We start from the raw sequence: 15,589 nt of genomic DNA, 5'->3' as shown, positions 1-15,589 counted from the left end.
AATTTCCTTCTGGCAATAACCTTTAAAATAAACCGGAATAACAACTGCTCTTTACACGAAGAATTAACACATATTAAGTTCTTAAAGAAAATGTCTGAATTCAAAAGCCGACCAGAGAGCATTACAACTGATATAGCTGTAATTAGTTTATTAGCGCTGTTTTGAAACAAATATACTCAGGTACTTAAACACAGTTTAATTCATGTTTATTTCCACATTTGATATACTACTGTATATTACATAATGCACTGAACATCCAGTAAATAAATAACCAAACCAAAGTGCGGAATGGAGTAGCAAGGTCAGGTTTTAGGTTATCAGGAAGGCCAAAATCACATCAGTGGTGCAAGGACAGTAAGTTGTAAATGACTAATATTTAACATGTCATTCTATTGTTGCTATATGCATGCTAATACAAATGATTCCTCAGAGAACTGCATATAGTTATCCACAACAGAAATCAGTCCTTCCCTTACATTACATTTTCATGATCTTTTTATTTCTTACCTTTCAGGCCTGATCCTGCAGTCCTTACTCAGCAAAACTTCCAAAGCAATCTGTCAGGTTGTTTCTTACTTTTTCTTTAAGCTACATAAAGCCCATTGGCTCCCTCAAAACTTCTGAACATTAAATGATTAGATTTTTTCTAAAAACTCTGAAATTCTAAAAATGTTTGTAACAAAAAATAACATAATACAGACCTAAGAGTATTATGGCCAAATCCAGGAACAGAGCTAGATGGAAGCCTTGGGAACTGTTGGGACAGCAAGGTTGGCATCTGGTGAGTTAGGCACTTTCCTGATTAGCCAGCCACCTTTAGGATCACAGTTTTGGATGTATACATCTTCAGTCTCCTTACATACTTCTTTTGAGCATTTACATCCTTTTTCCAGATCTGGCCTTTTTTTTTTTTAAATTTAAATACATGATGTATCACATTAACATTATGCACAGACAATAAGAGAAATGACCCCAAAGTAAACCAAAATACAACATGATATCACAGCCATGCCTAGAAGAAGCTATTGTTCTTTTCTGTGCTTGGGTTAGACACATTTGTTTTAACAGCTTTTAACACTGTATCCCATTTACTATTCTTGTGCTCTAACTGCCTTTTCCTAAACTTGTGCTGAAATAAATCATTGCTGTCTTCATCCTCAGCCTCTGACACTATCTCCATTTTTTGTATAATCAATTTAATGAGGTCATGTTGCTTTTCCAACAGTGTTGATATATCTTTGAGCCTAAAAAACAAAGAAAAAAGAAAAAAACGTGTACAGCAGGCTTGGCCATTTGTTTTCAAAGGATAATTTAGTCATTCAAATTACAGATACAAAAGACCTGACAGATCTCAATTTCACCCCTGTGCTAATGAAGAGTATTATCTGCAGTATATTTAATTTTTCAGGCTGTGGTATTTCACTAGGTTTCAGGAAACATGAATAGTTCTGTCAAAAGTTTTTCCTATTGACTGAAGTAGTTTGGAAAGAAAAAGGGCCAGGTATGCACTTGCAATTACATATTCACATATATTTATTGATCATGACAACTATGAAAGACATTGATGAGGCACCCACTGACCTCTTTTAAAGTGGTACCCAAAGTGCAATTAATACAAATAAAAGAGTTAACATCAGTTAGCATCAGGCATACAGAACACAGTATCTGTTATCTTTTGAGAAACAATAACAGAAATGGGAAATATGTCTAGAAACTGTCTTCATCAAACTACCAAACGGGCATTTTGAAAATCCAGTTTCTTGAATATCTGCTTATAAAATTACAGCATGAAAACATATATAGTGACTTAAAAGGTTCTCTGTTGGGCCTTCCTTGTATGTAGTTGCCTTATTTTTTTTTGAAAAAATATGTTTTAAACTATGTGAACACCACAAGCTTTAAAATAGTGCTGTAATTAGATACCATTAATATAAGGCACCCACACACACACTTCATACTAAAAAGAAAAAAAGTATACACTTAGCACTGACTGCCACTACCTTCAGTAGAAACTGAACTCTGTTTTGAACTCTTGTGGTACAGGTACACAGGCAATTTAGTAAAACAAAAAAAAAAAAATATTTTCAGCCAATATTTTCAGAGCAGTAAATATAACTTCCCACAGTGAAATCGCTGAAAGTTAGTCTATTTAAAATAATTTTATAATTTTATAAAATTCAAGAGTTTTTTTCTCTCTGTAAGGAAATTAAAAGGAGTGTTTTCAATGCTAGGTCTCATTATAATATATTGATATAGTATAGATTTGAGAAAAGATATGTGAATTTCCATGGTTTGCCTACATCTGTAGGGTGTATTACCGCCCCTACAGCTTGCTGATTCCTTCAAGCGAAAAAAAAACCTAATCAGAATCTGTGCAGAGGGACAAATATTTAGCAGGAAAAAAAAAGGGAAATAAAAACAAAGAAAGGGAAAAAATGCAGAGGAGAGTGAGACAGAATAGATTTTCCTAGCTATATTCACAGAAGGTTTGTCTGAAACTATTCTTACTGATATATTAGCAAGATAAGTAAGAAAATTAAGTAGAGCAAACTCCTTCCAAGGCTTTCAGAAACAGATGATTTGTTTAAAGGAGAACCAGGACACCGATCCATTTTTGGGGAAACAATCTGAGGCAGATTTACCATCAGACCAGTGGAAAGTCAGTTACAGACTGTTTATATTTGCAAACCAATTGTAATTACATCAGTTGTGAGTTTAAAATAACTCTTGAAAACCTCAATACACAAACCTGTAACTCTGAAATGAAAATGCATTTTCCCCATTGCTTCAGTTTACTTTAATGAGCAAACAAGCCTGTCCTGTTTCTCTGCCATGGGATAAAAATATGTCTCTACTACAGAAGTATTTTGAAGGTAAATACTTTACAGAATATAAAATACTAAGTTCCATAGTGAGAGAGTTTACCTAAGAATACTAGATACAATGAATTTTACTTTTTGGGTACAGTATGGAGCTTTAGGATACTTCTAGAAATAGCATTATATTTGTAATATTTGTTCTACTTATTTTTACAGCAGTAAAATAACACAATGAATACCTGTATTTCTGCTTCAGAACTTCCAGTTCTAACGTTGTATCAGTGCTCTGTGCATCTGTGGTAGAGTCTTCACACCCAAAGCAATACTGGAACACACTCTAAACAAAACATGGAACCAAACTGAAATCAGGTATTATAGTTCAGCAATAGATCAAAAATCCCAAACAAGTGAAAGGTAACAGTGTCCACACAGTGTTAAAGTTGAAAAGATTTTCTGTTGCGAAGTTATTTTTTGTATACATTTGTTTTGCAAAATTTGTTTAATAAGAAAATTCAGTCCACCACCAACAGCTGAAATGAAAAGTAAACAAATAAAAGGAGAAACACCAAAAGGGAGTAATTCTGTTTTCTGTTTGAATAACTTTTCTAGCTTGTCTCACTTAATAAATTCACAGATCACTGAGAGTTTGAACACTAATTATATCTGAATAAGTTAGGCTGCACTCAAACTGATTTATCATTTTCACTGAAGATAGTCAATCACGATTCCACTGATGTCAGTTAATGATTGAGTCTTATTAATGCAACGTTCCTAGCAACCTGTGCCTGAAGTAAGTCAACCATATTTCATTTTAGGTAGAATTCTTTAGTCTAAGATTCACCATCTTACCATAAATCCACAGTATCTCGGCCTGTTGGGATATACAGTGATCGATTCCTGGTCCACTCGACTCAAGAACCAAAATGGTAGCTTCTTCTCTAAGTTGGTGTGAAGATTAACCTAAACATAGTTTTGCATTTAGTATAAGATATATTCTCATAAGATAAAGACAGATTGTAGTGTGAAAATAATCATCATGCTACTATACTCAAATCACTACTACTAGGTGTCAAATGCCAGAGGATATCTACACTACAAACAGTAATGTAATATCTGAAGAGCGCAGCCCAGGCACTAAAACCATTTAGTCATGGCAGTATTAAGTATCTTACAAGAATTAATTAATTCATACAGATGAGCACTCTTACAACTAAAATGGTTCCAAAACTGAGTTAGCTCTTGTGTAATGACTTGAATAGCTTCTTAGTACACCATGGGTTGCAGTATAGAATTACAGAGCAGAAATGTGCCAACAAGTGAATACCTATCATAGTCACAAGTTTTAAGACCAAATTATAAAGGGGAAAAGGGTGATCTTTCTCTCTTTATGCTACATCCTTTCAGTAGATTAAGCTAGTGGAATGCCTGTGAGAAAAGCAGTTTTCCCTTGGGTAGAAAGAGCTTTTTTGGGTGATGCTGTCCTTTTCCAGTCTTTTTCAAACTCCTACAGAAACACTGAGCATATGTATCTAAAAGAACAGGATGTACAACATAAGCCTATTGCAGACAACTTTCTGTCAAACATACAGGAGGTTGTATGATTAACAAAGATTTCGTAGTGCTCAGTTGAAGGACAACATCCCTCCTGAACATTCTGTTGGCAAAGAAGTACCTAAATCGGTAACTGAAAATGAGATTCAGAATAAGATGCCCACGTACACAAAGCTGCTTTACAGAGATGCTAAGATGTTAGTTAAGGATGCTGATGACAAATAAGGTAATTATCTGAATTGTGTTCTAACAATGGTATCTACTTCCTGTAGCTGGTGCTTGCTGGAATAAGCAAGCTTCTATGGTATGCTACTTACCTGCATGGCGATCCTTTTGAGTGCAGCATATTTTTGTACTTCAGCTATGTCCCCAACAGCCAAACCAATCTAAAAATACCAGGAAAGATTTCACTATCTATTTTTTCATAGTCTGTTATTTCAATTGTATTTCTTAGTCTCATTTGAATCCAAAATTACTCTAAAGTTACATTTATTTTATTTCACTTGGATTTGGAAACATAATCCTTTTGTGCATATTTGTAAAATCCATATAAAGAAATGAAGTAAGCTGTGTTAATGCCAACTATCTCTCTACCAGTAAGGCTCTAAAGAGCTACTTCAAATATTTGTCAAGAATAACTCCTTCATCTTGATTCTTCGTCGCTGCTGCTATGTCAAAAAACTTGTTGACTTCTTTATTGAATAGGATCATGGCAGCAATAAGTAACCTAAAATACTTTTTTATTTTATTGCTTACTTAGTATAAAAAAAATATTTCCTGAAAAAAATGATGCTCAATGGAACATGGCTGAAGTTGTATTAAATATTTTCTTCCTTTCTCACCATTACCAGGTTTTCTGATTCTTCGTGCCAAGGTCAGGCTCATTAGTTAGTTTTAACACCACTGTTGACTGCTGTTTTGTGTGCAATGAAGATCTGGGTTTTGGTTTATCTTTAAAAAAATATTGTTAGCCTTCAGTTATGATACAATGGGTTGCACCATTAAGACTATGTCTACTCATATATCAAAGTACTTCTTAAAATCATTTTCCCTCAATTTTCTTTATCAGAACCTCATAATAACAATGTAGCTCCTATTCAAATTCCATCAGAATTGCTACCTAAGGATATACAAGATTACCCTGCAAGAGGTGGGAAAATACATAGAACAGTAAATCGGTGGGAAAACGAGTCCCGGGAAAGGCAACCAGTACTGAAAATACTAATTCGTTAAATAATGAAAGGATGTCACAAATCAGCACTAAAGTAATTCTATATGTTAAAACTGTGTATAAACCTGTGCTTAACCACTTCTCTATATTAATAAGTAGTTTACTTACTAGCAAGTTCATAAGAAGGATTGGAATGAGCAAGGTAAATATAATAAGAACTGTGTAACTCAGGAATGGATATGGCAATTCACTGCTTAGTAATGGATCAAGGAATGCATCATGGTAATTAATGTCTCCCAGCATCATTGCAAATGTCTTCATTACAGAAAGCAGAGGTGTGCTATACGTTTGCTGCAAAAAAAAATAACAAAATCAAGAAAAAACACATACTGACAAAATTTGTAAAGAACCTCTTGATATTCTTTAGTAAAAAATATTTATAATGATAAAAAAATAGCTATGCTATTCAACTCACCTGTGACCCCAAAAGGACAAAGAAACTCAGTCCAAAGGCCAATATCAGGAAAAAGAAAACGACAGCAATCCGAATCAAAGTCCTCAAAATTTCCCAGAACATCACAACATAGATGCCATAGTTTTCAAATCTAGTCAATAAGTAAACAGAAAAGATATGCAAAATTAAATACTGAAGTGAGAGGCCCTTACATAAGGCAATGAGTAATCCTGATTCTCATGCGTAAAAAGATGTTCTGCCTCTCTGAGACATTCTGAGATGGTATGTTGTACTTTCCCATCCAAAATAATGCAAGTGGTCTTATTTACAGCAAGACTGAACTATATAATCTTATACATGAATCCACTAGAGCAGTAGTTCTTCAAGATATTATTTTTCATGGACAACTTTTACTCTCTTCACAGCCACAGACAGTACAGTATTGTACAACTGTTACACTTGGAATAACAACATTAGGAATTTACACCATGTTTTACTACTTTTTGAAGCAAATTAGCAGCCAGAACAAAGGACAACTGGAACCACAACCAATCTAAGAGCCACATGTCTGATTTAAAATTATTTTGCTTTTTATGACACTACACAGTACGTAAAACAAGCAAACAAAGAGAAACACATTGCTCAGAAAGAGAAGGGGAATGGCACAATTTTAAGATACCTGTGTTTCCAACAACAGTCTGTCATCTGGCAAGCCTCTCTCCTTCTTGCCTTGCACAAAAACTAGGTCTCAGAACAGGAATTGTCATAAAGCTGATTAAGTTACATTTTCCCCCTCAAACCTGAACTTGGGGATTTATGTCCTCTGTCAGCTTCAGGGACCAGATGACTGTTTCACACTACAACAGAAGTAACTGAGAAAATTCCTCCACAGGATTTCCCTCCTGACATATTATGTGCAAGGCTGAAAATATCAGGATGGAAGTAAAGCAGCCCTGTTCTTCTACTATTTACTAGGCATTTACGAGGCAAATCTCCATTGAAGTCAATGTTGCTACAGGTTGCTTTGAAAAGTGAAGGCCTAAATGAGTTAGAAAAATGACATGTAGGTTTCTACTGCTATGCAAATGAAAGGCAAGGGAAGCTTTTCATCTAGCAGAAGAAGGAAGGCTAGGCAATTACAAATTTACTTTTTACTGTTTGGGGTCAGCCCTCATTCTGCCCACAGCACACAGCAGAGATGAAAGGATGTGCCCATTCATTAGTCATCTAAGGTCAGACACATGTAGGACAAGGTTTGCCAGCAGAGACAGTACCATAAAGATACATTAACTCTGTTTACAAACCTTGCCCTTAAACAACCCAACTACAGTAAAACGATCCTGCAATTAATCAGCAAATGTCATGTTTGTCTGTCTGCCAGATCTCATGGGGATGATTGGTGCATATATACAATAAGAATCAGAAGAGTATATATGCAGTCTTGTGACACACTGTCATCCATATGTCCTGAACAGCTCCAAATCACCACTTTTTTTGCTGATCAGCCACACCTTATCTTCGTGCAAGGCAGTCCTTCTCAGGCACAAACATGTTTAATTTATTAGTCTTAAGCACTACACCCACACTATTTTATTCCCTCCATCCAGCTCTCCTGTAGTCCATGACTCTTGGCCACTACTGTACCACTGACAGCATTAAGACCATTAATGATAATAGTAAGACCTAATGGCAACTGAAGATGTAATTTCATCCATTACCATTTCTTCACAGGACACTATGGTGTAGACAAGTGGGGTTTGCCTTTTAATCTGATAAATGATGAGAGAATTTACCTTCTCCCAGGTTTTAGTTATAAAAACAGATTTCTTTTTTATTTTAAGTGAAAGTCTATACAGTGTAATAAAACACATTTTTAAGAAGACATATGTGGTGGCTTTGCTAACTTGACATTAAAATAAATCTTGAAATTTCATTAGTTGCCATTAACACGTTGTTATTCTCTACACAAAAAATGCTCAAAACTACTCAAAACTGCTTTACAGTTCATTAGGTTAAAACATTCCTATGGTTGTAATCCAGAAACTTGTATAACTTGTAAAAAAAATAGAACTATCACACTTGATCAGTCACAGTTTAGGATACATAAAATATCTGAAAATAGTAGGAATATTTTATTGTAAAGTGAGTAAATAACTTTTACCGTTGAAGGTAAAGCAAGAAGTTCATCCAAGACAAGTATACAGCAATTGCTCCACACTCCCACTGCAAATGAGCTGGTGTATTAATAAATAGAGAAGACACAAAAATTATGCTTGTAGTATAAATGGTCCAGTCCAGTAGATTGGAGTAATCCAACAAATATTTCAATTTCTAGGATTTAAGAGAGACAGATACATATTTACAAGTCATGTATCATTAAAGAGCTGAATTCAATACACTATTTAAATCCTCCTCTCACTTTTAATTTATCTAAAAAGGTATTTCCCTTTTTATTAGGGAAAAATCAGATTTATTTCAATGTCACACAAACCGTTATGCAAGCACAGTCTGACGAACATTATTTCTCTGTGTATTTACCTGCTGAATGAGCTGAAATATTTCTTTGCAGATTCCCAGTAAACTCATAATTAAAACTAAACACATACACACTCTTGTGAAGTATGAGTTCTGAAACAAAAAATGGAGCACAGAACAAATCAGAAATTATTAAATGAACATTTATTTCATCTCTATCTACTACACACTCAATATATTGCCAAGTTAAGAAATTCTTGTTAGCTTGCTTCAAATAAACTTATTTACATTGTTTTATTAATATTTATTGTAAAATCCATACCATTTATATTTTAAGTAATTCAAGCCAAGTCTGAAAGTTTGAGCGTTCCACTAATAAACAGCTGCTGTGCAGCTTCTCCTACTATTTGAGTTTACAAACTGGAGCAGTGAATTTAATCTTTGATACATAACTTGTAGAGTTAATTCCCCACCTGAAGGGTTCATTAACTCACAGGCAGACCACAAATGCACTTTTCAGTGGCATCTGCCCCATTATGATGTCTCTTTAACTCGGGTTAAGAGTATAGCCCTATGCTCTGTAAGACTGTGCTCCCTACAGATCTGGCATTTCCCCACTGCATTCCCATAACTGAGTTATCAGAACACTTGTCTCCCTCAGTGGACATCATTTCATATACACTGGTGTTGCTCTAGTGTCTCAGGCAGCGCCTTCACGGCTCCTGCTCAGTGCACTGCTTTTCCACCATCTGGCATCATACATTGTTGAAGGACAGGGCTCCCCCTTTCAGCTATGCTTCTTCCACCCTGTTTCTGACGATTCAAGGACCTAGGTCAGTCTGAGTCATTCCTCTGTCCGCTCCACGCAGCTCCTGTCATTCTCCTCTCTTCTACCAGGAAGACAAGTGAGGTAACGAAGCATGAATTCTTCCAGTTCTGCTAGTTCTTCTGGCTTCTGAATCTTGGAGAATTCTGCACATATTGGGCTGGGTATGTGATTGTCTTGACTTTTTTTCATATATCGGGCTATCTTCACGAACCTTTCACATCCCTTGAGATTATTTCATTTCTGAATTCCACTAGCATATCCTTTTTGAATTCCTATCTCAGTTTTATGTATTTTCTCTCCCCAAAGAACTGTAAAATATTTTCTTTCCTCTTTAGTTATTTTTTTTTTCTTGCTAAAATCCTCGGGTTTAGTGATAAAATCACTTACTTTAAATGGATAATTTGAAAAGTTTCCCACAAAACATATTCTTGTCTCCATTAACACTTGTATATTACTGTTTCAGGGCAAATGACACAGGTGTCTCTTCTCAAATGATATGACTTCATTTTGTGGAGACAGAGCTCTGTGACTCTTCTGCCCTTCAAATGGACACAGGAGTGTAATACTATGGATGAGTTGTATTGACAGGTTCAATAAACAGCAGAACTTGCAGTTTCTGTTCTGCAAGTCTACTACAATGTTCAGTTTAGGGACAAAACAGCCTTCTTAAAAGACAGAATACTGCTTAGTTTTAACTGCAGGGTGGAAACACTTACAAAAAGGAGATCAACCAGCTGCACCAATGCCTTTCTTTTCTAAAGCCTCGTTATCCTGTAGTTGCAGACCTGGCAAGCCTAACTTCTTTGGTTCACTACGGTCTACTAATTATTTCAGGTCCAGCTTCTGAAAAAAATTTGAGCTTTGTCTCTTAACAACCCCAAAGCATGCATGGAGGACAGGTTTATCTTGAGACAGGGTTCATCCTTGTTTGCTTCTCTTATGGCCCAAATTCGAGCATCATTTCCACCTGATGCATATCATGAATGAAATCAATACTTATGTATTACTAGAATAGCCCCACACCTATCATAACTGTGACTGAGAGACGAATATTCAAAAGTCACTATGATGCATAAATACTTTGCAACCTAATCAAGTTTTTAATTTTGAGATGTCTTAATTCCAAAATGGGAATATACCATTCACATTTTGGTACAGCTCAATTTTTTTATATTTTTCTCTTTTAAGTTTATAAACAAAGCAATACACTTAAAAGCCTTTCACAGAGATTTCCAATCATATGTGACAGAATTCCATTATTCTTTTTTTTGCTTCTGTTGCACCTGAAGTACCAACACACAGATGGAAATCATAGAATCATAGAAATTGCTTGGTTGGAAAAGACCATTGAGATTATCAAGTCCAAATGTACCTGTCCACTACCCTAAGCACTTAATCTACCCATCTTTTAAATACCTCCAGAGATGAGGTCCAACACAAATAACCTGTGACTATGCTTGTAACTCTTTCTATCTAACAAATTAAAGAAAGCACCTACAATCATCTACAAAATGGTTCCCTTCTGAGTCAACACAGCTGCATACAATGCTGCCAATGTTCAAAGCAATTCTACAGATCATTTTCTGAAAGGCTGTTGAGGATCTCCGTTGTTTTTGCTTCCACAACTATTGACAAAAATGGGTTCCTTTAAGCACTGACTTGATCTTTGGGAAGACGCAGAGCAAAGTCTCATGAGCAGAGTGGGTGCTCAGGCACAATGATACTGTTATTAGCTAAAAACTGCTCCATAGACAAAGCGCTCTCGGCTGGCGCACACCAACATTTTCTGACCGAGGGTATTAAAACATCTATATTTGAATACATGCCCACTCATACTGAGTGAAGCAATCGAGTAGAGCCTTGTCTCACTGTGACAGGTTAGAACATGTTGTATAACAATGTCTTTGTTTCTCCCCTCCCGCTCTTGGTTAGTCTTGTTTTTTTTGTGTCAGACCCTGTATATTGCCAATTTGACAAAAGTTATTCTGTCTTAAGTATCATAGTTTATGAACCTAGTGAAGAAATACTAAGCCTGCAAGGAAAAGTAATACATAATATAGGCAAAGAAAGCTGTATTTCAATACCCCAAAACACTTTATTATTGACCATTTTTTTCTACATCAAATTTTAAATCTCATATCCAGTTATTTTGGCTGAAAATTGAAAGGACATAAAAAGCTTAAGAATACAATGGTTTCTGTCTTTTCAGAATTAAATATACATTAATCCTTTTTCTTCAACATTGAAGAAATATTCACTTCAGGGAAGATATTCAAGTATCCATGTATCAGATGTGAAATTTCCAGTAAAGTTTAAAAATAGGAAATGAGAACTGAAAATTACCTACAGAAGTTGCTGCTGAGTGTCTAAAAATACACTTCAATTCTATTCTTTGGAGTTGCTAAATCATAAACAGTTCTAGAAATTATTTAGCCGTATCCTTTTACTATAAAAATCTTAAACATACATAACTAGTAAGAAAACTCAGTACCTCATATTCTAATGGTCTTGCTTCATACATTTCTGTTCCATTGAAAGGTTTTCCTGGCTGTATGTGAGTGACCAGAAGAGTCAGTGGGATGAGACCAAGAGAATATATGCCTAAGTTCATTAGGTGTGCGCGAAACCCATAGGCCATCCTTGAAGGTAAGAAAGTTAAAGTTACTACACTTTACAAGTTTAGAAGAGCATGCATTTAAATGTAACAGTCAACAATGTTCTCAAGATGAGAAAATAAACATTTCTTAAAATATTCTTTTGTGATGAATATGTTCATTGAGCTTCATGTAGACAAAGGCGTACTGGCCATTCTGAAATACTGTGCCTTTTCTTTTTTTTAACTCATCAATCCTATTAAATATTTTGCAATAAGGTGGAAACAAAGATAGTGGCTCTCTTTGCTGTACATACTGAAGAATTGTGACTAAATTCTAAGCTACATTCCATATGATAATCATCAGCATATATTAAATATGCTTACAAGAGGTTACATGGAAAAGACTTTTGATTCAGTCAATACTGTAAATATGAACATCCTAGTAAACAACACTCAGGCATGATAACCTTCATCCTCACATGCAATATTATATTTTATGTGCATTAAAATACACCTACCATTTCATAAGCAGATATTCTTTACACACGGGATGACTGAGTAGCTCCATGCGATTGTGGCGTACCATGGCCTAAAAAACAAGAAAGCAGAAGAATCAAAATTATCTCATCTAATAAAGTGCTTACAGAACTGGCCAGACCACCCTCTTTACTTGAGTATTAGCCTAATGAAAAGTAAAATGTCTGTAAGAGATTGCGAAGTTCCTTTTTTAACACATTCTAGCCAAAAGCTATTACTATCTTGTCTTTCCTGCCTACTCAGGCATCCACCATCTCTCCTGCTGTTCTGTTACTGTATTTCAAGCTTTAAAAAATAACTGTGCAGAAATAGCATACTTTGCCAAAAAAATCAGACTGATCATTACATGATTTTTCAGGAGCAAACGTTTTGCCAACTATACATGACCAAGCTTTTCTAGTTGCACTTAACCAGAAAATAATTATCTATTTATTATTAGATCATATATCAAGTCTAATTTGCAACAGGAAATCTAAAGAAGTAATCAAATTAAGCCAGAAAACTTGTTCTCTAAACATTTTCTGACAAATATAGGCAATGTGTAAGAACAGCAAATTTTGATTTAGGCACAGAAAGTATTTTGCAATTAGCACATGAAAAAACAGTTTTGTCGGATCGTTCACTATTGCAGTGTATGGTCACCACAATGACTGGAATATGGCTTTCTTTGACGTACATACATACAGCGTGTTCTCTTGAAACATTCATAGTTGTTTAAATAAATTAAGAGTTTTTATCTAAACCTAAAGGAGATGTTATATATTACTCAGACTATAAGAACTTTGGCCCATACTTCATTCCAATGTACTTCAAACATACAGTTACACGATTTGGAGAAGAAATATTATGACGAAAAATCCAACCCCCTTGATTTTATTCGAAGCAAGACAGCATGGAATAATGTCAGAGTAAAATAAAGAACTCACATTCAAAGTGGTGAGTGGTTCATAGAAAATGTCTTCACCCTCCTTTAATTTCTTGTTAAGTGTCAGGGGACACTGAAGATATCTGAAGTTATATTCAATCTGCATAATAAACATCCACCAGTATTTAAATGTGATGAAACTGATAATCTAAGACTGAGACAATGGGCTTAATTTTAAAAAGTTTGTCCTTCAGAGAGAAAAAAGGCATATTGTGTCAAAGTAATTAGAACATTAACGTATACTAATTGTTAGTCACTGCCATTTAACACATATAATCAAAATGCACATCTGTGCCTGTAAGATATTTAAACATTAATTTTTAATTGTAAAATAAAAAGCACGCATCTCTTCTTAAAATATTACAGATTAAAAGGGTTATTCTTATAACTGTAATTTGTTTTAATGTTGGTTTTGAAGATACGCTTGTTTTTAAAAGTTATATGGCTTTGATAACACAATATAACATACAGTAGTAGAAAATTTGCAATTTTTCTGTTAAAGATCTAGACATAATCCAATGTATTAATTCATAAGGAGGTTTTCAATATGCTTTCAAAGGTAACCTAACTGTAGAACATTCATTTCTCCTTAGCATTGTGAAAACAATGCTTGAGATTTTGGACAAGAATTTACAAAAAAGAATTTACTTTGGACTCTGAATTGTTGATAACAATTACACTACTTATGACAGGTGTGCTTTTGATATGTATTACATCTTCTATCGCTGTTATTTTGAAATATCCATAACCTCTGATGGCTTGATTGCAAGAATTAACATAGCAAAGATAAAGTCTACAGATCGATCAAGCTAAATGTTAAGCTTGTTAAAATGCATTTAAGATTACAGAAACTGATCCACTAGACTGGAGGCTGGCTGATGTTGTGCCCATATACAAGAAGGGTTGCAGAGAGGATCCGGGGAACTACAGGCCTGTCAGTCTCACCTCAGTGCCAGGGAAAGTCATGGAACAGGTAATCTTGAGTGCTATCATGAAGCACACGCAAGAGAACCGGGTGATCAGGCCCAGTCAACATGGGTTTACAAAAGGCAGATCTTGCCAAACTAACCTGATCACCTTCTATGACAAAATCACTCAACTACTGGATGGGGGAAAGGCTGTGGATGTAGTCTTCTTGGACTTCAGTAAAGCCTTTGACACAGTTTCTCACAGCATTCTGCTTCAGAAACTGTCAGCCTCTGGCCTGGACAGGCGCACACTCTCCTGGGTTGAAAACTGGTTGGATGGCCGGGCCCAGAGAGTGGTGGTCAATGGAGTTAACTCCAGCTGGAGGCCAGTCACAAGTGGAGTTCCTCAGGGCTCAGTACTGGGTCCAGCTCTGTTCAATGTCTTTATCAATGACCTGGATGAAGGCATCGAGTGCACCCTTAGCAAGTTTGCAGATGACACTAAGCTGGGAGGAAGTGTCGACCTGCTGGAGGGTAGGGAGGCTCTGCAAAGGGATCTGAACAGGCTGGACTGCTGGGCCGAGACCAATGGGATGAGGTTTAACAAGGCCAAATGCCGGGTCCTGCACTTGGGGCACAACAACCCTATGCAGCGCTACAGACTGGGGGAAGAATGGCTGGAGAGCTGCACAGAAGAGAAGGACCTGGGGGTGCTGGTTGACAGCCGACTGAACATGAGCCAGCAGTGTGCCCAGGTGGCCAAGAAGGCCAATGGCATCTTGGCTTGTATCAGAAATGGGGTCACCAGCAGGTCCAGGGAGGTTATTCTCCCTCTGTACTCGGTACTGGTGAGACCGCATCTTGAGTACTGTGTTCAGTTCTGGGCCCCTCACCACAAGAAGGATGTTGAGGCTCTGGAGCGTGTCCAGAGAAGAGCAACAAAGCTGGTGAGGGGGCTGGAGAACAAGTCTTATGAGGAGCGGCTGAGAGAGCTGGGGTTGTTTAGCCTTGAGAAGAGGAGGCTGAGGGGAGACCTTATTACTCTCTACAACTACCTGAAAGGAGGTTGTGGAGAGGAGGGAGCTGGCCTCTTCTCCCAAGTGACAGGGGACAGGACTAGAGGGAATGGCCTGAAGCTCCGTCAGGGGAGGTTCAGGTTGGATATCAGAAAAAAATTCTTCACAGTAAGAGTCATTGGGTACTGGAACAGGCTGCCCAGGGAGGTGGTCGAGTCGCCTTCCCTGGAGGTGTTTAAGGAACGGGTGGATGAAGTACTTAGGGACATGGTTTAGGGAGTGTTAGGAACGGTTGGACTCGATGATCC

The 15,589-nt window shown here is 36.4% G+C and overlaps 1 protein-coding gene across 2 annotated transcripts in view; it reads right to left on the bottom strand.

The window, feature by feature from the left end:
• Positions 1–237: 237 nt before the first annotated feature.
• The window catches only part of TRPA1 (transient receptor potential cation channel subfamily A member 1), a 68,470-nt gene continuing 53,118 nt past the window's right edge, over positions 238–15,589 (bottom strand). For both annotated transcript variants that reach the window (XM_054059068.1, XM_054059067.1), the window contains exons 19-29: positions 13,359–13,457; positions 12,414–12,484; positions 11,791–11,938; positions 8,534–8,623; positions 8,157–8,326; positions 6,017–6,146; positions 5,710–5,892; positions 4,688–4,756; positions 3,669–3,779; positions 3,059–3,156; positions 238–1,244 (exon numbers count right to left, since the gene is read on the bottom strand). In XM_054059068.1, coding sequence (XP_053915043.1) covers positions 1,013–1,244; positions 3,059–3,156; positions 3,669–3,779; positions 4,688–4,756; positions 5,710–5,892; positions 6,017–6,146; positions 8,157–8,326; positions 8,534–8,623; positions 11,791–11,938; positions 12,414–12,484; positions 13,359–13,457 — 1,401 coding nt within the window. In that variant the 3' untranslated portion in view covers positions 238–1,012. The remainder of the gene's footprint in view (positions 1,245–3,058; positions 3,157–3,668; positions 3,780–4,687; positions 4,757–5,709; positions 5,893–6,016; positions 6,147–8,156; positions 8,327–8,533; positions 8,624–11,790; positions 11,939–12,413; positions 12,485–13,358; positions 13,458–15,589) is intronic.

Source organism: Cuculus canorus, chromosome 2, assembly GCF_017976375.1.
Source record: "Cuculus canorus isolate bCucCan1 chromosome 2, bCucCan1.pri, whole genome shotgun sequence".
NCBI lineage: Eukaryota > Metazoa > Chordata > Aves > Cuculiformes > Cuculidae > Cuculus > Cuculus canorus.
The sequence above is the reverse complement of the archived record's forward strand: the minus strand, read 5'-3'. Positions and strand labels throughout refer to the sequence as shown.